At 64.3% G+C, this 20,722-nt stretch overlaps 2 protein-coding genes across 2 annotated transcripts in view; both read right to left on the bottom strand.

The window, feature by feature from the left end:
• The window catches only part of LOC128847420 (uncharacterized), a 46,541-nt gene that overhangs the window by 19,912 nt on the left and 5,907 nt on the right, over positions 1-20,722 (bottom strand). The window contains exons 5-23 of the mRNA XM_054046805.1: positions 20,312-20,509; positions 19,682-19,810; positions 19,329-19,517; positions 17,812-17,985; positions 16,897-17,056; positions 15,947-16,083; positions 15,483-15,721; positions 14,440-14,506; positions 13,500-13,647; positions 12,414-12,525; positions 11,931-12,060; positions 11,023-11,227; positions 10,532-10,616; positions 8,787-8,895; positions 7,873-7,987; positions 6,765-7,289; positions 6,448-6,562; positions 6,022-6,152; positions 5,493-5,698 (exon numbers count right to left, since the gene is read on the bottom strand). Coding sequence (XP_053902780.1) covers positions 5,493-5,698; positions 6,022-6,152; positions 6,448-6,562; positions 6,765-7,289; positions 7,873-7,987; positions 8,787-8,895; positions 10,532-10,616; positions 11,023-11,227; positions 11,931-12,060; positions 12,414-12,525; positions 13,500-13,647; positions 14,440-14,506; positions 15,483-15,721; positions 15,947-16,083; positions 16,897-17,056; positions 17,812-17,985; positions 19,329-19,517; positions 19,682-19,810; positions 20,312-20,509 — 3,174 coding nt within the window. The remainder of the gene's footprint in view (positions 1-5,492; positions 5,699-6,021; positions 6,153-6,447; positions 6,563-6,764; positions 7,290-7,872; positions 7,988-8,786; positions 8,896-10,531; positions 10,617-11,022; positions 11,228-11,930; positions 12,061-12,413; positions 12,526-13,499; positions 13,648-14,439; positions 14,507-15,482; positions 15,722-15,946; positions 16,084-16,896; positions 17,057-17,811; positions 17,986-19,328; positions 19,518-19,681; positions 19,811-20,311; positions 20,510-20,722) is intronic.
• Positions 10,465-14,100, bottom strand: PSMB8 (proteasome 20S subunit beta 8). The gene is made up of 6 exons (XM_054047098.1): positions 13,887-14,100; positions 13,500-13,647; positions 12,414-12,525; positions 11,931-12,060; positions 11,023-11,227; positions 10,465-10,616 (listed from the first exon to the last, which is right to left on the bottom strand). The coding sequence occupies exons 1-6, from the start codon at positions 14,025-14,027 to the stop codon at positions 10,528-10,530; spliced, it is 825 nt and encodes a 274-aa protein (XP_053903073.1). The 5' UTR covers positions 14,028-14,100; the 3' UTR covers positions 10,465-10,527.

The following is a 20,722-nucleotide window of genomic DNA, read 5'->3' as shown; positions in this document are numbered from 1 at the left end:
TTGGAAAACAGCTGCTGGTACAGATGCAGCACCCCTCCGATCTCAGCTCGCTGGGCAGGGGTTAGCCGATCAGAGAGAGGAATTGCTTCCAGGGGGAAGCCAACTCTTGTCCCAGGGAATAGATCTACTAAAGGGTCATCTCCCTGCCCCTCCCACTGTCCACACACGGCCAACACCATATTCCCCCTGTCATAATATGGCTTCATCATATTCACATGGTACACCCGGTGGTGGTGTGCCCGGTTCGACAGCTCCACCACATAGTTTACCTCGTTTAGTTGCTTGACAACCTTGAAGGGCCCTTCCCAGGCGGCCTGGAGTTTGTTTTTCCTCACGGGGATGAGGACCATCACCTGATCCCCAGTGGCGAAGGTGCGGGCCCGTGCTGTGCGGTCATACCAGACCTTCTGCTTCCTCTGGGCTCTGGCCAGATTCTCCCTGGCCAGGCCCATGAGCTCGGCAAGTCGTTCCCGGAAGGTCAGGACATACTCCACCACCGACTCTCCGTCAGGAGTGGCCTTCCCCTCCCATTCGTCTCTCATCAGGTCCAGGGGCCCCCTTACCCGCCTTCCATATAGCAGTTCGAAAGGCGAAAACCCGGTAGACTCCTGGGGTACCTCCCTGTACGCAAACAGCAGGTGAGGTAAGTACTTGTCCCAGTCCTGCGGGTGCTGATTCATAAATGTTTTCAGCATCATTTTTAGCGTCCCATTGAACCTCTCCACCAGCCCGTTGGATTGGGGGTGATATGCTGAGGCCCAGTTGTGCCGGACCCCACATCTCTCCCACAAGCACCGGAGTAGGGCCGACATGAAGTTGGACCCTTGGTCCGTCAAGACTTCCTTGGGGAACCCCACTCGGCTGAAAATGGTCAGCAGCGCATCCGCCACAGTGTCTGCTTCAATGGACGATAAGGGCACTGCCTCGGGGTAGCGGGTGGCGAAATCGACCACCACCAGGATGTATTTCTTCCCAGACCGGGTCGTCTTGCTGAGAGGTCCCACTATGTCCATGGCCACCTTCTGGAAAGGCTCCTCTATGATGGGCAAAGGTCTCAATGCTGCCTTCCCCTTGTCCCGGGCCTTCCCCACCCTCTGGCAGGGGTCACAGGATCGGCAGTACTGCCGGACGTTGGTGAAGACCCCGGGCCAGTAAAAGTTCTGTAGCAGCCTCTGCCTGGTGCGCCGGATCCCCTGGTGCCCTGCGAGAGGGATGTCATGGGCCAGGTACAGTAGCTTGTGGCGAAACTTCTGGGGAACCACCAGCTGCCTCCTGATCCCCCACGACTCCACTTCCCCCGGGGGAGCCCACTCTCGGTACAGGAACCCCTTCTCCCACAGGAACCTCTCCTTGCATCCTCTCCTCATGGTCTGTACCACACTGAGGTCAGCCAGGCCCCTTAGCTTCCGCAGGGAGGGGTCCTTCTGCAACTCGGCCTGGAACTCGGCGGCTGGGGAAGGGATGGGGGCCTGCTCCCTCTCGTCGGCTGGGTCGGAAGCCCCAGCCACCCCGCGGCCTGTCCTTGGGTGTTCCCTCCCCACCCGGGAAGGGTTCGCTGCCTCCGGTGGGACATCCTTCCCAAGGTCAGGGCGTAGTGCCCCTCGCCGGCTCTGGCTACGGGTCACGACTAAGGCAGTCTGGGGGCTGCTTGGCCAGTCCTCTAGGTCCCCCCCCATCAACACCTCAGTGGGCAAATGGTGGTGCACTCCCACGTCCTTGGGGCCCTCCTTGGCCCCCCATTTCAGGTGTACCCTCGCTACGGGAACCTTGAATGGGGTCCCGCCCACCCCGGTCAGGGTCAGGAAGGTGTTGGGCACCATCCGATCTGGGGCCACCACCTCGGGCCGGGCCAGTGTCACCTCTGCGCCCGTGTCCCAGTATCCATAAACTTTCTTCCCATCCACCTCCAGGGGAACAAGGCACTCGCTCCGCAGGGACAGCCCCGCGCCAACCCTGTAAATGGAGAACTTTGAGTCCGGAGCATCTGGCCCCCCAGAGAAGCTGGCCGGGGGCCCTTCTCTCTCTTGAGCAGTTGATAAGCTGCCAGCCCCTCTTGCGTGGGAAGCCTGCCCCTCGTCCGTCTGGGCCTCTACCAAGTTAACCCGGTGCGGGTTCGGTCTGCTCAGTCTGTCCTTGAGCTTGGGGCACTGGGCCCGAACGTGGCCTCTTCGGCCGCAGTAATAGCAGCTCAGGTCCCGTGGGTCCCCTCGAGCCGGTCGGTTGTCCCTGATGCTGGGCCTTCCCCGTGGGAGGGGATTCCCCATATTCCCCCTTTGGGAGGTCCCAGGGTGACTCTCTCTCTGCATCGCGGCGGGCCTGTTCCTTTGGGGCTCCTCCCTGCCACCCCCTGACCGGCTCTTTACAAACTCATCAGCCAGCTGCCCGGCGTGTCGCGGGTTCTCTGGCTTTCTGTCCACCAACCACAGCCTCAGGTCGGATGGGCACCGCTCATACAGTTGCTCCAGTACCAGCAGTTTAATCAGGTCCTCCTTCGTCTGGGCCCCACCAGCCCACTTGCTGGCGTATCTTTCCATGCGGACGGCTAGTTGCAGATATGAGATCTCAGGGGTTTTATCTTGACTCCGGAACCTTTCCCGGTACATCTCAGGAGTCAGCCCAAACTCACGTAGCAGGGCCTTTTTGAATAGTTCGTAGTCCCCTTTCTCTGCCTCTCCCAGTTGGCGGTACAATGCCACGGATTTGGGGTCCAGTAAGGGGGTAAGGACCCGGAGTCTGTCCGCGGGATCCACCCGGTGCAGCTCGCAGGCCGTCTCAAAGGCCTCCAGGAAGTCATCCATGTCCTCCCCCTCCTTGTATGGGGCCATGATGCACTTATCAAAGCTCCGTGCAGTCCTGGGTCCCCCCTCACTCACCGCAGCCGGGGGTTCGCTGCCCTTCAATCTCGCCAGTTCCAGGTCATGCTGACGCTGTCTCTCATTCTCCTCCCGTTCATGCTGTCTCTGTCTCTCTTCACGCTGATGCTGTCTCTCTTTCTCCTCCCGTTCACGCTGATGCTGTCTCTCTTTCTCCTCCCGTTCATGCTGACGCTGTCTCTCTTTCTCCTCCCGTTCACGCTGATGCTGTCTCTCTTTCTCCTCCCGTTCATGCTGTCTCTGTTGTTCACGATCCTCCAGCTCTCTCAGTTTTAGCTCTTTCTCCCATTCCAGCCAATTCCGCTCCCCGGATGCCGAACGTCGCCGGGAGGATCCTCTGCTGGCCGGCGGGCTTCGCCGGGGGGATCCCCTGCTGGCCGGGGGGGTCACGGCGCCCTCGGTATTTGCTGGGCTCCTCCCCACCCTTCCCCTAGGCATAGGAAGGAGGGGTCTCGGGAAGCCCTCAGCAGCCGGCTGACCACTCCCAGCTGGGACAGACACTGGTGCCTGCGCTGCATTTGCCAGGCTGCTTCCCTGAGACACAGGGATCAGTTCATTCGCGCGATCTTCCGCCTCCAGCTGGGCAATGAGCTGTTCTTTGGTGAGCCTCCCAATGCGCAGCCGCCTCTGCTTGCACAGCTCCACCAGGTCGCTCTTAAGCCGCTTGGCATACATCTTCCTGCTGCCCACTCACCGGCCTGTGTGCTCACAGCTCCCCACAGTTCCCAGGGGGACCCCTAGTGTGCCAGCCCTTCTCGAGGTCACCGCCTCTCTGCCAGGGTCGAGCTGCAGACTCCTCCGCCCCTGGGACCACTCGCTGCGATCCCCTCGGGGGACCCTGTTACTGCAAAAGTCCTTCTCGCTGGTCACACACTCCCAGGGGTAATAACCGTCTCTCTCTCACTCTTCAGCACGCCTGGTCCCCGTCAATCCCCCTTCGTTTTACTGCTCCCCAGTCACTTACTGCAGGAAGCGCCGAGGAAGCGCCGTCCACGGGGTGCAGTAGATCCCGCCGCTGCCACCAGTTGTTGCGGATTGTGGGGGAGTTAGGGCCCTGCACCCCTCTTCCCGAGATTCACTGTGACTCTCAGCCAGCCAGTAAAGCAGAAGGTTTATTTAAGGACAGGAACACAGTCTCAAGCAGAGCGTGTAGGTACGACCGGACCCCCTCAATTAGGTCCCTCTGGGGGGCTCAGGGAGCTTAGACCCCAGCTTGGGGTTCCCTGCGTTGCACCACCCAGCCCCAACCGAAACTAAACTCTCAGCCCCTCCCGCTGCTCCTCTCCTTTGTTCAGTCTCCCGGGCAGAAGGTGTTAATTCTCCCCACCCCCGTTCCTGGCTCAGGTTACAGCTCAGGTAGCTTCCTTCAAGGGAAGTCCCACATCCCCATTGCAACCCCCCTGCAACATTCCCAGGTCAAATCTGCCCTGCTCCGTCACACTGGGATAGTCTGCATTGGGGGATGGGAGACTGACCGAGGGAGAATACCTGAGCGTGTAACATGAGAACCGAGGAAGGAGTTGGAGGCCAGGTGACACCTTGGCCCGGGAAACTGAACAAAGCCTGTGGGAGGGGTCGCTGAAGGGAGAGTTTCAGGAGCTGGCTGGGGACATGGCTGGGAGGCAGACGGGGCTCTGACCCCCCAAGGGGCTGGGGCGCCCGAGGACCCCAAGCTGGACCTAACTGAGGGGGTCCCTGTTGTATGTGTCTGCAAGACCTATCTTGGACTGTATTCCTGTCATCCAAATAAACCTTCTGCTTTACTGGCTGGCTGAGAGTCATGGTGAATCGCAGGAAGCCGGGGGTGCAGGGCCTTGTGTGTCCCCACACTCCGTGACAGCACAATCAAGGGGATTTGGGCTCCCAAGTGCCTAAACCCCTTTTGAAAATGAGACAAGCTCCTAAATCAAGCAGGCCTTGCAGGGCTGAGTGCAGTGACACCTAAATACCTTTAAACATCTCAGCCGGAGCTCCTGGAGTCTCCACATTACAAGGCAGCTTTATACAGCCCAGGGTCATGTCTGCCCTCTAACCACAGCATCACACAGAGCTGCTCATCCCACGTGACCTCTCTCTCCTGCCCAGTCACTGCTTCCTAGGACGGAGCCCCCAGCCCAAGCAAGGGTGACCCGTATCGCTGGCTCCGCGGTGTCTGACCGGGCACTTGGCTGTGTGATCTGTATTACAATAGGGCCCTGCAGCCGTCCTGGCCCGATGCCCACTGCGCTAGGCACTGTACAAACACAGCACGGAAAGATGGGCCCTGCCCCAGGGAGCTCACAGTTCGGTTTGAATGGGCCCAGCTCACCAAGGACCCCGCTCGCGGTGTGTGACTGACCGTCCCCATCAGGACCCACCACCCCCATTACGGTGTCACTTGCAGACTAACCAGCCTGGGGTCTAACTTGCCCCCCAGATCCAGTAACAGCACTGGGGGAGAACAGCCCTGCGAGACCCTCCAGAAACACCCCACTGGAGGGCGACCCTCTCTGGGATCAGAGAGGGGAACTTCATAAAGGGACTGGTCCCCTGCCCTGGGGGTCTTGGACACCAGATCCTGGGAGGGGGACGTCTCCCCAGGATCAGGAGGGTAAGGGGGGGGTCTCCCCAGACCTGTACCTGGTGGCGGGCATCATAGACCTTCTCAGCAGCCATGGTGAGGGGCATCTCGATAAGCGTGAGCAGCGTCAGGCGCCAGGAGAGCCCCAGCATGAAGCCGTACAGCCCCAGCGCCTTCACCAGGCTGCGCAGGAAGATGTTGGCGTTGGCTGGCACCGAGCGGCTCATCATGGTGGTGTCCTTGGAGAGGCGCGAGGTCAGGTCCCCTGGGGGGGCGGGAGGGGAGACACGGTGAGACATGGATCTGCCCGGAGAGGGGTCCCCAACTCTGTGGGGGTGGGGGCTGCAGGGAGCCAGATGTGGGGGAATGAAGGGAGGAGCAGATGGGGGGTGAGAGGGAGCAGATACCTGTGGGGGGAGATGAGGGGACGTGGGGGTTGGGGGTGCACTGGGAGGGGAGCAAGTGCCAGTTGGGGGGAGCTTGAGGTAGGGGACACCAGAGGGTGCTGTGGGGGAGGGGATGCCAGTGGAGGGGGAAGCTGGGGGGAGGGGATGCCGGGGGTGCTGCAGGGGAGGGTTTGGGACCCACCTGTTTTGACCTGCTGGAAAAAAGCCAGGTCCTGGTGCACCAGGGAGGAGAAGAGGAGTTGGCGGATGCGGATGTTGAGCCGGGACAGCGTGAACATGAAGAGCCCCCCGCGGCAGCCGGCGGCCAGGGAGCTGGGGGACAGACAGACACATGTTCATTCTGCTAAAGGGTTATCCTGTAACCCATCGCACGTCCCCCTCTGTTGGGAGCTGTGTGGGGTGATGGGGGGGAAATCGCCCCCCAGGACGCAGGTCCCTTCAAGAGCGCAGTGCAAGGCCTGGGGGGTCTCTCCAGGGCTAGGAAGTCCCATACGGGCCCTGGGGGACTTTCTCCAGGGCTGGGGGTCCTGTGAGGGGCACTGGAGGGCTCCCCCCGGGACTGAAGGCCCCGTGAGGGGGGGCTCATCCCGGGGCTAGGGGGTCTCACCTGCCGAAGGAGGCCAGGCACATGAGGCCGATGGCAGTGGAGAAGGCGTCAGGGTCGTAGGCGCTGCCCAGGATGTCGATGACGCGCCCCGTGTAGTAAGGGATGAAGGTCTCACCTGCCACAGAGACACGGGCAGCATTGGAGGGACCAGAGGCCCAGAGAAAACAAGGTCTCTCCCCCTTCCCCCCATCACCCTGTATCATACCACTGGGCCCGTCCAGCTCCTGGCCCACATATCCCATCGGGGGGGGGGTCTGGGCATCCTGCCCCCTGGAATTCCCATCCCGGGGGTCCGTGCCCCTCCCTGCCCCACTCACCGATCACAGCCAGGGTGAGGAAGACGAAGGCCCCGGACAGGACGGGCACGTCAGGCCGGGAGAGCCCCACCAGCCGGCGCAGGATGGCCCTGGACTCCCGTTCTGTGTCCTCAGCTCCGGGCCCCCCAGCCCTGTCCTCCTGCCCCAGGGCCCCCCAGGTGAGCTGGGCCAGCCCCACTGCCCCATAGCTCAGCAGAAGCCAGGCCCAGGGGGCGCCGGCCAGCAGGGTGGGGGGCACGTCGGGCAGGGGCAGGCAGCGCCGCAGGGTGAGGTACAGGGGGGGCAGCAGGCACAGCGCAGCCAGGGCCCTGGGGGGGGACAGGCGGGGCCGATCCGGGGCCAGCAGCCCCCAGGCCCCCCAGAGCCCTAGGAAACGCACAGCAGCCTCCAGCCAGGTGACTGGCAGCCCCAGGGGGGCCAGCGAGGGGGCGCCCCAGCCCAGCAGGGCCCACAGGGCCAGGTCGCAGAGCAGCAGGGGGCAGCCCAGACGCAGGGTGAGGGGCAGCGCCATGGCGGCGACAGGGCCTGCGGAGAGAGAGCAGAGAGGAGCAGTTAATCCAGGGGTCCGTGCACCGACTGACCCCCCATGTCCCTCAGCCCCCCAATTTCCAGCTTGCCCCCAATTCATCCCCATCCCTATCTGCCCTACATCCCAATCCACCCCCTGATCCACCCCAGGGCTCCCCACAATCCAGCCCCTAACCCGCACCCCCCAAATGCTGAGTGACGCCCACCCCTGTATTCCCAGCCCTCACCCGCTGCCCCCATCCGCCCCCCATCCCCCAGCCCAACCTGACCCCTAATCTCCAACCTTTGTCCAGCCCAGTACGCACCAGTCAGGCTGGGGGGACCGCCCCCACCTGCACCAGTAACAAACTGGGGACGCGCCGCCTGGGGAGGGAATCCAGGGGAACTTAGAATAAAACCCAATAAACGCCCCCCCCCGCCCGCCGAAACCCCGCCGCCGCTGCCGGCCCTACCCTGCCCGCCCTACCAGTGCCTCTGAGCGCCTGCCCCCCCGCGTCCCCTCCTCCCCAGTGCCCCCCGGCCAATGCACCAGCCCCCGGCACCCCCTGGCTGCTCCCCGCCCCCTGCCCCGGCCCGGTACCTGCAGCTCCGGCTCCGGCTCCGGCTCCTTCTCCCGGGGCGGCAGCGCCGGACCCCGCCGAGCCCGCCCGGTTTCGCTTTCGGGGGATTCCCGGGCCGGGCCCCGCCCGCTGCTGCTACCGGCTGCGGCCGCCAGGGGGAGCCCGGGCTGCACCGACCGCCGCCTCTGGGCTGCTCCGGGGGCCGGAGACCCGAGATACAGCAACGCCCGGTCCGTGCACGTGTCCCGGCCCCATCTCCATCCCCGGCCCCATCCCCGGCCCCGTGCACCTGTCCCGGCCCCCGGCCCCCGGCCCCATCCCCAGCTCAGCTCCCTGCACCCCCCACCCAGCTCCGCCCCGCCCCGCCCCGCCCCAGGTACCAGATACAGCAGCGCCCGGCCTGTGCACCTGTCCCGGCCCCAATCCCAACCCCATCCCCGTCCCCCGTCCCCATCCCCAACCCCAACCCCATCCCCGGCCCATGCACCTGTCCCGGCCCCCGGCCCCATCCCCAGCTCAGCTCCCTGCACCCAGACACATCCCCACCCCCTACGTCAGCTCAGCTCCGGGGGCCGGAGACCCCAGATACAGCAGCGCCCGGTCCCTGCACGTGTCCCGGCCCCCAGTCCCTGCGGCTCAGCTCCCAGCACAGACCCAACCAGCCGGGATTCCCATCCCCTGAGCCCCCCCCACCCCGTGCCATGGGACTCAGCCCCCACTCTGGGTTCAGGGCCAAGGCCTGGAGCGCTGCAGGGCAGGGACCTGGGCTCTGGGCAAACAGGCCTCCGGGGGACTTTCCCCAGCTCTGTGCCATGGGGTGTGAAGGGGGCCAGAGCCCCCGGGGTGACTGTGGGGCTGGGAACAGGCCGGGGGCTCCTCACACAGGGAGGGGGTTGGAGAGGTGGAAATCCCATCCAGCCCCGAGGTGACTCACCCACAGCGCTGCCCGGGGGCCGGGAACCGGGGAGAGGGGTCTCCACGGGAATAGGGGGCATTGTGGAGATTCTCCAGCCACCCCTCCCCAGGCACCTGGGCCCCCTGACCTGCCTCGGGCATTGAGCACAACATTAAACAGAACAAGGGCAAAGTTGAGACTATATTGAATTCCAGCCCCCCTCCCCTAAAACCAAAACACCACAAGCCAGTACTACCGGGGTCTGTATCTACTGTAAGAACCATCACAGCTCCTGTATCAGATCTACAGCAGAACCTCAGAGTCACAAACTGACCAGTCAGCCACACACCTCAGCTGGAACCAGACACCCCCCCCACACACACACACCAGTACAGGACAGTGCTGTGTTAAAGGTAAACTACTACAAATAACAAACAAAAGCCGGAGCGAATAGACTGGCCCATGAGCGCCAGTGCAGCTTTGAATGTTGACGAGAAATGTTAACCAAGGAGCCAGCGTGAATAAACCCAGATTTTACACCCCCCCTTTGTGGTGCAAATCGAAGCTTCAGATTCCGGTGTCTGGGCTGGGTTGAAGCAAGAGACTTTTGGGCCATTCAAATACAGGTGTAATTTTTAAAACTCTGCACAACTGCAAACCACTCGATGGTAGCACAGGTTTGTTCTCATGGGGTTTGACTTGGTGCACTGGGGTGATGTTTCCCCCACATGTGATCTATCCCGCTGTCCCCGGACAGCCCCTTCCATCGAATCCACCCAGCCTGGCTCCCAGTCTCTCTCTCTAGACATTCGGTCTGCTCCCATCGCTGCAGTATCGCCCCCCACCTGGGGATGTATATTTTACTCTCTGATCGTGTGGCTGCCTTAGTCCTGGACATGGAATCAGATCCCACCGGAGTTCCCCGGGTTCCCAGGCCTGTCGGGCAGGGCAGGTCAATCCAGACATTATATGACATGGCAGGGGAATCCCCGTGTCATCCTCAGGCCAGACTGTGCAGCTCTGGGAGTCTCCGATTACAGGGGGAGTTTGGGGGTAGAAGGAGGCCGAATCTCCCCAGGTTAAAGACACCCGAGGGAGGGTGTCACTGAGAGACTCCGCTTCGAACCTTCGCCTGCTGTGAAATCCATCAGCAGCCCCCAGCGTGGTGAATGGGGCTCTGCTCCCCAGGGTCCCTGCACTGAAATCGCCAGTGTAGATAGTATAGCGGGGCTGCGGGTCGGGAGTGAGGGGCACCGGCAGAGCTGGGCGGGCAGGGCTGGGCTGGCAGGGGGCTGCGGGTCGGGAGTGAGGGGCACCGGCAGAGCTGGGGGGCAGGGCTGGGCTGGCAGGGGGCTGCGGGTCGGGAGTGAGGGGCACCGGCAGAGCTGGGCGGGGCAGGGCTGGGCTGGCAGGGGCTGCGGGTCGGGAGTGAGGGGCACCGGCAGAGCTGTGTGTGGGCTAGTTCCTGGATTTCCAAAGCTGCATTAAACACCCCTGAATTCCTGTGGCTCCCCCACAGCTTCATCCCTGGAACCAGCCCCCCGTCCCCCCCATCAGACCCCCCAGCTGCCCTGTATGACTCTCCCTCCCCTGCGCTGCAGGGAAACGCCATTAAATCGACACCAGCAGCCGCACTTTTCACCACTTCACTTTATTCTGTCACACACAGAAACTCGTTTCACTGACCCCCCCCGTCATGCCCACGGGCCCCCCCCCCCCCTTCGCTGCAGCCCTGAGTCTCGCTGGTCCCTGAGTGCAGGGTGTCAGGTCCGTTCCCATCTCACTGCTTGGCGTCCGTGTACTGGTGCAGCAGGTCACTGACGTCCGTCCGTCCGACACGGATCCAGCCGTCCTCCTTCATGTGATACACTGGGGGGAGGACAGGGAGAGCGAGGGGCAGTGAGAGTGAGTGGTAGCACCAGCCCCGGGGAGGGGGGGCAGAGACCAGGATGGGGAGGGAGCCCAGGCATCAGAGACGACAATGAAGGGCCGTGCACCAGCCTTCCAGGATCCGGAGAGTGACGGGATGGGACCCAGGTGTCCAGGATGGCCGAGCTGAGCTCCCACCCCTTTGGTGTGAGGGGACGGGACCCAGGTGTCCAGGAAGACCGAGCTGAGCTCCCACCCCTTTGGTGTGAGGGGATGGGACCCAGGCATCCGGGAGGGCAGTGCAGGGTGCTCACCCCCAAGGGTTGAGGGAATGGGACCCAGGTATTGGGGACAGCAGCCCAGGGTAATCACCCCTAGGGCCCCCCCCAGCCTCTGGTCTCCTTACTGTTGACGACGCCCCCGGAGTAGGCATCGCGGTGGGTGGCATAGGAGATGGCGCGGCGCCCCAAGTCGTATGCCTCCTCCACGCTGAGGTCGGGCCGGTACCCGCTGTCCATCACCCCATAGGCGTAGGTGTTCCCGCTGCCCGTGGAGAACATGGGGCCGGAGAGACGCGCCCCATTATCGTCCACGTAGTACAGCCCGGGGCCCTGTGGGGAGAGACAGTCAGGGGGGCTGCAGAGAGTTGGGGGTTCAGAGACAGCCAGTCAGGGGTGTGTGGGGAGGGGGCTCATAGATGGGGGGTTAGGGATATGGGTAGAGTCATAGAATCTCAGGGTTGGAAGGGACCTCAGGAGGTATCTAATCCAACCTCCTGCTCAAAGCAGGACCAATCCCCAGGCAGATTTTTGCCCCAGATCCCTAAATGGCCCCCTCAAGGATTGAACGCACAACCCTGGGTTTAGCAGGCCCATGCTCAAACCACTGATGGGGGGTGGTCTTCTCTGTAGAAGGGCTCAGCGATGTGGGTCATGAGCTCCGACTCAAGGATCCCAGTGTGCGAGGCTCAGAGGTGGGGTGGGGTGTGCAGGGCGGGGGGGTTCAGAGGTGGGGGATTGGGGGCAGGGCTGGGGGCTCAAAGGGGGGGTGGGTGCAGGGCTGGGGACTCAGTGGGGGTGCAGGGCTGGGGGGCTCAAGGTGGGGGATTGGGGGCAGGGCTGGGGGCTCAGAGGGGGGGGTGCAGGGCTGGGGGGCTCAGAGGTGGGGGATTGGGGGCAGGGCTGGGAGCTTCGGGGGGTGGTGGGTGCAGGGCTGGGGGCTCAGAGGGGGGTGTTGAGGGCATGGCTGGGGGCCCAGAGGGAGGTGCGGGGGGTACGGGGCTGGAGGTCACAGGACAGGGCCAAGGGCCGGTACCTTCTTGTCCCAGCCGCAGATCATGCTGCCCACGGACAGCCCCATGCCCCGGTACTCGCACAGCATGTTCGACAGCAGCTTGGAGGCGGCCGAGACGCTGATCCGCTCCTTGTTCCGCAGGGCGTAGAGCCTGGGGGGGACCGATGGGGTGAGCACCCAGGACTCCCCCCCAGTGCCCCCAAATCCCCTGCACCCCTAACAGCTCCCTGCATCCTGTAACATGCCCCCATGCCCCTCTGCACCCCAAAATTCCTGCTGCACCCCCATAACACACCCATAGCCCTCTGTACCCCCATACCTTCCCACACACCCCGCTGCACCCCACAAGCAGTCCACCCCACCCCAATCCCCCTGCACCCCAAAACATTCCCGCTACCCACCAAACCCAACGCCCCCTGCACCCTCTTCCCCCCACCCAAACTGCCCAGCAGCCCCACACTGCCCTCCCTGAGAGCGGGGCCTGGGGCCCATCGGGGCGGGCACCTGCAGTGCTTGGCGAGGAGCCGCTCCCAGTACTGGCAGTCGGCGGCGCTGCCCGACATGGTGCCCAGCAGGTAGGGGTTGATCTCGATCACCTTGTTGAACTGCAGGGTGGCTGCGGGAGAGACAGGCAGGGACGTTACTGGGGGCCCCGCTGCGGAGACCCACCCGCAGGGCTCAGGAGGGGCGGGAGTCGTGGGTGGGTGTTTCTCTCTGGGCGCAGCAGCTGGGCACATCGTGAGCTGGGTGAGTGGTGGGGGGGCATATGTGGCGGGGGGGGGCTTGCCAAGTCCCGGGGGAATTAGGAAACCCCTCGGGGCTACTGGGGGGGGGCAGAGTGTGGGGGCTGCCAGGCAGGCTGGGGAAAAGGGGGAGTTGCTGGGCTGAAGGAATGTTGGGGAGTGCAGGGGGGATCTCAGAGGGTGTTGGGGTGGTGTGGGCTGTTTGCGGGGTACAGAGGACTGCAGGAATGTTGGGTGTGCAGAGGGTGTGTGGGAATGTTAGGGGTGCAGGGGGTGTTGGGGGCGTGAGGGGGTGTCGGGATGGTGTGGGCTGTTTGCGGGGTACAGAGGACTGCAGGAATGTTGGGTGTGCAGAGGGTGTGTGGGAATGTTAGGGGTGCAGGGGGTGTTGGGGGCGTGAGGGGGTGTCGGGATGGTGTGAGCTGTTTGCGGGGTACAGAGGAATGTGTGGGAAGGTTGGGAGGTGTCAGGGGGTGTGGGGGGATCTCAGAGGGTGTCGGGGTGCTGTGGGCTGTTTGCGGGGTACAGAGGGTGTGTGGGAATGTTGGGGGTGCAGAGGGTGTGTGGGAATGTTAGGGGGTGCAGGGGGTGTTGGGGTGGTGTGGGCTGTGTGCGGGGTGCAGAGGGGGTGTGTGGGAATGTTGGGGGGTGCAGGGGGATGTAGAAAGTCACCTGGACATGGGACGGAGGAGCGATGGATAGACTGATGGTTGCATGGTTGGAAAGGCCGGGTGAGGCCTGGCTCGCCAGGGAGACTAGCGTGTCTGATGCTGCCCGGCCCATTCCCTGGGGTGACCCAACCGGATGAACAGGGAGGGGAAAGGCCTGGTGCGGGGCAGGGGCTCACAGATGTATTTGCCGGCCGATGCCCGGGAGTCGGTGGCCACGACGACCCCGTGCTGGAATTTGAAGGCCAGGGTGGTGGTGCCATGTGCCAGCTGGATCCGCACCCGGTCCCGGCCCTCGGCGGAGAACGTCTGCAGGAACTGGGCCGGCTGGGGGGAGAGGGAGGATGGTCAGGGGGTCCCAGTGCCAGGGCTCTGCCCCCTTTCACCCCCCATGGTTCCCCCTCCTGTGCCCCCCACGGCACTGATCTCACTCTGACCCCCCCCCCCCGGGCGCTGTCCCCCGCCTCCACTGCCCTGCCCCCCATGGCAGTGACCTTACCCTGCCCCCCACCCTCACGGTGCTGCCCCTGCCCTGCCCCCCAACTCTGTGCCCCCCCCGCACTGACCTGCTCCCCCCTGGGCAGGGCCAGCTCGGGCTCCCGCAGGCCGAAGCTGTAGTGATCCGGTCCGCGGGGCGCGGCGGCAGATCCGGGGGGGGCCCAGCCCCATTCCCCCCGGGGGAGGCCGCACACCTCGACCAGCGCCATCCGCCTCGCTGCGCCTCCCGCCCGCTCTGAGCGCCGGGGCCGGGGAAGAGAAACCGAAAGCGGAGCTGGGGAGGGACCGGCCCGCCCTGCCCGGCCACGGCGCGCTGGAGAGGGGCGCACGGGGCGCGCACGGGGCGCGCTGGAAAGGGGCTGAGGGCGCAGGGGGGTCCCGGGGGAGGCGGCACAAGGGGCGCACGGGGGAGCCCTGGGGAGGGGGTGCACGGGGTGGGGATGAGAGCGCGGGGGGTGTCCCGGGGGAGCGCTGGGGAGGGGCGCACGGGGAGCGCACGGGGCGCCCTGGGGAGGGGTGAGAGCGCGAGGGGTGTCCCGGGGGATGGGGGGAGGGCTGAGTTGGGGGCTGGCGGGTTCAGGGGGTGCGGGGGGGCTCTTAGGGGGGGGAACATCTGGGCACTGACGGGCGCAGCGGGGCCAGCACGCTCCAGGGGCGCATGGAGAGGGGCTGAGGGCGCAGGGGGGTCCTGGGGGCGGCGGCACAGGGGGAGCCCAAGGGGGGCACAGTCCCGAGGCTGTTCAGGGGAAGTCCTTGGGGCGGGGCCCTGGGCAGCCAGCGGGGAATGTGGCGCTGAAGGGCGCAGGGACCCCCCGGGGGGGGAAGGGGGCTCCCAGCAGCCACGGACCGGTCCGCGCGACACCCTACAGCAGCCGGGGGGGGGGGCGTGTGACCCTCCCTGCGCTGCCCCCATCCGCCCCCAGGGGCGCTGCTCCGGCGCTGGGCGCACACGAGGGGGCGGGGTTTGGGGCAGCTCTAACCTAGTGCAGCCCGATCTGCCTGGTAACTGCTGACGCGGGTCGTCCCTCCCCCCAAGGCGGGGCTCGGCTTACACCTCCCCCCCCCCGGCACTGCTCCGGGGCGTTCGCAGCTCCCAGCCCTGCCCGGGGTATTGCCCAGCTCAGACCCAGTAGAGTTGGCACCGGCTGCTTGGCACCCTGGGGTGGTCCCCCCACCCTGGGCAGGGACCCCCCAAGGGCACATGGGGAGGGAGGGGGCAGGGACACAGCAGCACGTTCTAAGGGGGATCCTGCCCCCAGGGGGTTCCAGGTGCCTGGATGTGAGGCCGGGCCCTGGGGTGCCCCAGTGCTGGGGGGGGGGGGGGGGGCAGACACCAAGGATCACACAAGAAACATGAAAAAACAGACACTTTATTACACACAAACCAGACAAACACCAGCCGTCCCTCATTCACCCCGCTCGGCTCCACCAGCTCGGGAGGGACCCCGTCTCTCTGCAGCAGGACGGTCTCGGAGCTGGGGTTTGTCCACACACGGAGCCCCCTGCGCACCCTCTGGTCCTGTCTCCTGTGCCAGCTCCCCAGGGCGAAGGAGCCGCGTATGGGGGGGGCTCTGAGAACTCCCCCCTACCCTGGGGAGGAGCCACACGTGCAGAAGGGGCTGAGAACCCCCCTTCCCGCAGGATCCCCGCGGTGGCAGCCTCACGGCCCCCCAGCCCCCAGCCCCTCCTCAGAGCCGCCCCCCACGTCCCCGTTGAGCTGTTTCTGCGCCAGGCGCCAGTAGCTGCCCCGGCGCGCCAGCAGCTCCCGGTGGGTGCCCTGCTCCCGGATCTCCCCGTCCTCCAGCACCAGGATGCGGTCGGCTCGCTCCACGGCGCTCAGGCGATGGGCGATGAGCAGCACCGAGCGCTCGACCCGGGCCCCCTCGTAAATCTCCTTCTCCACCTGCAGTGACAGACGTCCGGGGTAACGAACAGCCTGACTGGGGGGCTGTGTGGGGACCCCCCCTTCACCAGCTGCCACCCCCCACCCCAACCCCTGCCCCAGCCAATGGAGACTCTGTCAATGCCCCTCACTCCTGACCTACAACCCCCTGCTAGCCCTGGGCTCCCCCACCCAGCCCTGCCACTGCCCCTCACTTCCAACCTGTGCCCCCCCCCCATCACTCACCCACAGCTGACTCTCCGTGTCCAGGGCGCTGGTGGCGTCGTCCAGGATCAGCACTCGGGGGTCTCGGAGCAGGGCTCGGGCGATGGCCACCCCCTGCCTCTGCCCCCCCGAGATCTGCCCCCCCATCTCCCCAACGTCTGTGGGGGGAGAGCTGAGGTCAGTGCCCTGTGCAGCGTGTGGGTAGCCCCCCCCCCAGCTACACCCCCCCAACACACACCCTGGGGCAGGGCTGGGTACTGTGTCGTGGCTTGTGGAGAGGGGGTTCTGGGGTTCCTAGGGGGTTTATTGGGGGGGGTCACAGGGTGGGATCAGGGCTGGTACCTGTACTGTGGCCAGGGGGGAAAGAGGGGGGCTGGGTTCAGTCCCTGTGTCGTAGCCATGGGGCTGCGGGAGTATTGGGGTACCAGGCAGGTGGGGGTGTCGGGGGCCTGAGCAGGGAGGGACGAGATCTAGTGTCAGTACCTGTGTGTATGGGGGCGGTACCGGGGGGCCCCCCCGAAGTCAGTACCCAGATAGTAGCCATGGGGAGGATTTGGGTCCCCAGGGTTTGGGGGTCCCACAGGGTATTGGGGTGCTGTCCCTGTGTCTCTGCTGTGACTCAGGCTGGTGATGAAGCTGTGGGAGGTGGGGGGTGTTTGGGTCCTGTGGAGGGTGGGGGTCCTGGGGGAGAGATAGTTGGGGGTACTAGGAGGATATTGGGCTCTGAGGGAGAGGGGTATAGGGTTCCCAGGGGTATAGGGGTCCCAGGGGGGCACAGGGATACTGGGGGAGGGGTATTGGGGTCACAGGGGGCTTGGGGGTCACGGGGGGTACTGGGGAGGGGTATAGGGGTCCCAGTGGGGTGCTGGGGGGAGGGGTATAGGGGTCCCAGGGGGATTGGGGGTCCCAGGGGGGTACTGGGGTGCTGGGGAGGGGTATAGGGGTCCCAGGGGGTCTATAGGGCTCAGTACCTGTGTCGTAGCCGTGGCTGAGCTGGGCGATGAAGCCGTGGGCGTTGGCGCGCCGGGCAGCCCCCGTCACCTCCTGCCGGCTGCGCCCCCCCAGACCGTAGGCGATGTTCTCGTGCAGCGAGTGGGCGAACAGCACCGGCTTCTGGCTCACCAGCGCCACCTGGGGGCCGGGGTGAGGCCGGGAGATCAAGGGGCTGAGAACGCACAGACTCACCACACCTAACAGGGGGCTGACAGAGGCTGAGGGGCCCCGGGGACCTAGTGTGGGGCTGGCTGGAGAAGGCCCCCCCAGAGGATCCTGCTGCCAGGGACTTCCACTCCCCAACGTCTGGGATCCCTGCCCCATGTGGGGGAAGGGAGGGAGGTGGGGCGATGCCCCAGACATTGACATGCCAGGGGGTGTGGAGACACCTGAGCCGGGTGGGAGGGTACAGGGGTACCTTGTGGTGCAGGTAGTGATGGGGGAAAGGAATGCCGGGGGAGGTGGGGGATTGTAGGGGGGTACCTTGCGGTGCAAGTAGTGATGGGGGGAGTAGTGGGGGGGGCAGCAGGGGGGTACCTTGCGGTGCAGGTAGCGATGGGGGAGTAGTGGGGGGGCAGCAGGGGGGTACCTTGCGGTGCAGGTAGCGATGGAGGAAGGGGATGCCAGGGGAGGTGGGTGGGCGGCAGGGGGGAACCTTGCGGGGGAAGGGGATGCCCAGGGGGGGCGGCAAGGCAGTACCTTGCAGTGCAGGTAGTGATGGGGGAAGGGGATGCCGGGGGTGGGGGGGCGGCAGGGGGGTACCTTGCAGTGCAGGTAGTGATGGGGGAAGGGGATGCCGGGGGGGGGGGGCGGCAGGGGGGTACCTTGCAGTGCAGGTAGCGATGGGGGGAGGGGATGCCGGGGGGCAGCTGGGGGGAACAGCAGGGGGGTACCTTGCTGTGCAGATAACGATGCTCGTACTCCCGCAGGTCCCGCCCATCCAGCAGCAGGCGCCCGCACTGGGGCTCATAGAAACGCTCCAGCAGGGCCACCAGCGCCGTCTTCCCCGCGCCCGACGGGCCCACCAGCGCCGTCACCTCCCCGGGGCGCAGCTCCAGAGACACCCCCTGGGGGAGAGGGGGGTTAGAAAGGGGGGACCTTTGTAACGTTATTGACATAAACTGGGACCATATAGATCATTGTTGTAACCAAGGTCCTGTAGTGGCACCTAGATCTTGTATAAAGGGGGTCAAATGAGGTGTCTATGACAAGGTTATAGTTTACTGGTTATGATTATGCCGTCTGTATGTGTGTATCAGTTTTGTAGTTGAAGTTATGAATATTGGCTCTATACTGTCTGTATTTCAAACTTATGCTATGCTTCTGGGTGACATCCCAGACAAACTGGTGTTAGCTCTGCCTAGCCTGCTTGATGGCCCATTAAGGACCATCAGCTATACAATGGACCCATTGAGAGAAGGCAAATACGCCTTGTAACTCAGCAAAGTATGCAGGGACTGGCCCATGTGACTCCAGACTCCATTTTGCTGTAATTTTCCACAGTAAGAACAAAGAGGTGTTCTTACACCTGGAAAAGACTATATAAGGCTGATGCCTCATCTCCATCTTGTCTTCAATCCTGCTTCTTACCTCTGGAGGAACTTTGCTACAAGCTGAAGCTCTGAACAAAGGACTGAGGACCCATCCCAGCGGGGGATGTTCCAGAGACTTGATTTGAACCTGCAGTTTATTCCATCGCTGCTACAAGCCTGAACCAAGAACTTTGCCATTACTGTATGGAATTGATTCCATTTAACCAATTCTAACTCTCATCTCTGTCTTTTTCCTTTTATGAATAAACCTTTAGATTTTAGATTCTAAAGGATTGGCAACAGCGTGATTTGTGGGTAAGATCTAATTTGTATATTGACCTGGGTCTGGGGCTTGGTCCTTTGGGATCAGGAGAACCTTTTTCTTTTACTGGGGTATTGGTTTTCATAACCATTTGTCCTCATAACGAGTGGTACTGGTGGTGATACTGGGAAACTGGAGTGTCTAAGGAGATTGCTTGTGAGACTTGTGGTTAGCCAGTGGGGTGAGACCGAAGTCCTCCTAGTCTGGCTGGTTTGGTTTGCCTTAGAGGTGGAAAAAACCCCAGCCTTGGGCTGTAACTGCCCTGTTTGAGCAATTTGTCCTGAGTTGTCACTCTCAGTTGGGTCCCGCCAGAACCGCATTGTCACAACCCTCCGTCAGCCCTGGGCCCTCTGGCACCCCTCCCCTATACCCCCCATCCTCTCCTACCCCCTGTGGCTCTGCCCCACTACCCCCCAGTCCGACCCCCGGATCCTCCTCCCCTGCAGCCCCCCCATAACCCCTCCAGCTACTGCCCCCCGAATCCTTGGTTCTGCTCTGGATCCCCCCGAATTCCCACCCCTGACCCAGACTCTGCACTGGGTCCCCCCACTGGTACCTTGAGCACGGGGGTGTCGTCCCGGCCAGGGTAGGAGAACCAGACGTCCTGCACCTGGAGGTGCCCGCGCAGGGTGGGGGGGGCCAGCGTCCCGGGGGAGCTGATCTGGGGCGTCCGCTCCATGTACTCAAAGATCTTCTCCGAGGAGCCCACGGCCTTCTGCACGCTGGGGTAGACAGAGAGCAGCACCTGGGGGGCAGGGGGGATACAGGCTGGGTGAGCTCACCCCACAGCCCCCCATCCACTCCGCATCACTGGGGCAGACAGAGCAGCACCTGGGGGGCATGGAAGATCAGGGCTGGGTGTGCTCCCCCACAGCCTCCATCCCCAGGCAGGTGCCCCCCCCCACTCACCTCCACGGCCGTGGTGAATTGCATCTCGTAGAGGACAAAGGTGACCAGGTCCCCGGTGCTCACGGCTCCGGCGGTGACCAGCCGCCCCCCGTAGTACAGGATCCCCACCTTCAGCGCCAGCCCCGACAGCTGGGGGGGGACTGAGTGTTAATGGGGGGGTCTGCCCTCCACCCCAGGGAGCTCTGCAAGGGTCCCCACCTTATGGGGGAGTGATGGGGGCTCGGAGCTTTGGTCAAGGCTGAGGGACCCCACCCTGATGGGGAGAAGGGGCCCAACATGACTTCCCCAGGGGGGGCCCTTTGCCCTTCCCTGGCCTCCTCTGCCACCTCCCCATCCCCCAGAGATACCCCTCCTGTCTGACCCTGGGCATACGCCCCCCCTGCTCCCTGCCACGGCCATGGGATACCAGGCCCCGCCCCCCCCCCCTGCCCCAGGGATAGTGTCCCCTGCCCCGTGCCCCCAGGGTTACCACACTCCCCTGCCCCCTTGGTACATCTGCCAGCACCTTGCCCCTGGCTGCACCCCTGCCTCTGCACCCTCTTTGCCATGGCAGCCCCTCCCCCGTTGCCGTGGCATCTCTCCCCTGTTGCCGTGGTACCCCTTCCCCCCGTTGCCGCGGCGCCCCCTTACGCTGTTGGTCCACATGGAGGCGGCGTAGGCGGCTGCCTCCTGCCTGTTGAGCCGGTAGGTCTCCTGCAGCCGCTGCCCGTAGCGCCGGGCGGCCCCCTCCTCGTTGGCGAAGCTGCGCACCGTGGGCATGGCCTGGAAGGTCTCCACCGCCACCTCGTTGGCCTTGGCCAGGGACTCCTGCACCCGCTGTGCCAAGCTCTGGAGGGAAGTGGGGGGTCAGAACGGGGGCTCTGGGCACCCCTCCGCCTCCATCCCCCTGCCCAGCCCCAGATCTGTTTCCGAGTCGCTGCCCCCAGGGTAGAGCCCCAGTCCGGCCCGCATTCCTCGCTCCTAGCTGTACATGTACACGTAGCCGAATTAAAACACGGATCGTTTGCCTGCACCCGGCTTACCAAGCGACCTGCCCCGTGT

Source organism: Malaclemys terrapin, chromosome 13 (assembly GCF_027887155.1).
Source record: "Malaclemys terrapin pileata isolate rMalTer1 chromosome 13, rMalTer1.hap1, whole genome shotgun sequence".
NCBI classification, from domain to species: domain Eukaryota; kingdom Metazoa; phylum Chordata; order Testudines; family Emydidae; genus Malaclemys; species Malaclemys terrapin.
This window is presented reverse-complemented; position numbering and strand designations above follow the sequence as displayed.

Excerpts from the sequence above, each read along its gene's own strand:
- PSMB8 (XM_054047098.1), bottom strand. The coding sequence starts at position 14,027 with ATGGCGCTGGTCGAGGTGTGCGGCCTCCCCCGGGGGGAATGGGGCTGG. Across the intron at positions 12,061-12,413 it reads CTCCTCGCCAAGCACTGCAG|GCTCTACGCCCTGCGGAACA; the intron begins GTGCCCGCCCCG and ends GGTCCCCCCCAG. Across the intron at positions 10,617-11,022 it reads CTCCGGGGGCGTCGTCAACA|TGTATCACATGAAGGAGGAC; the intron begins GTAAGGAGACCA and ends TCCTCCCCCCAG.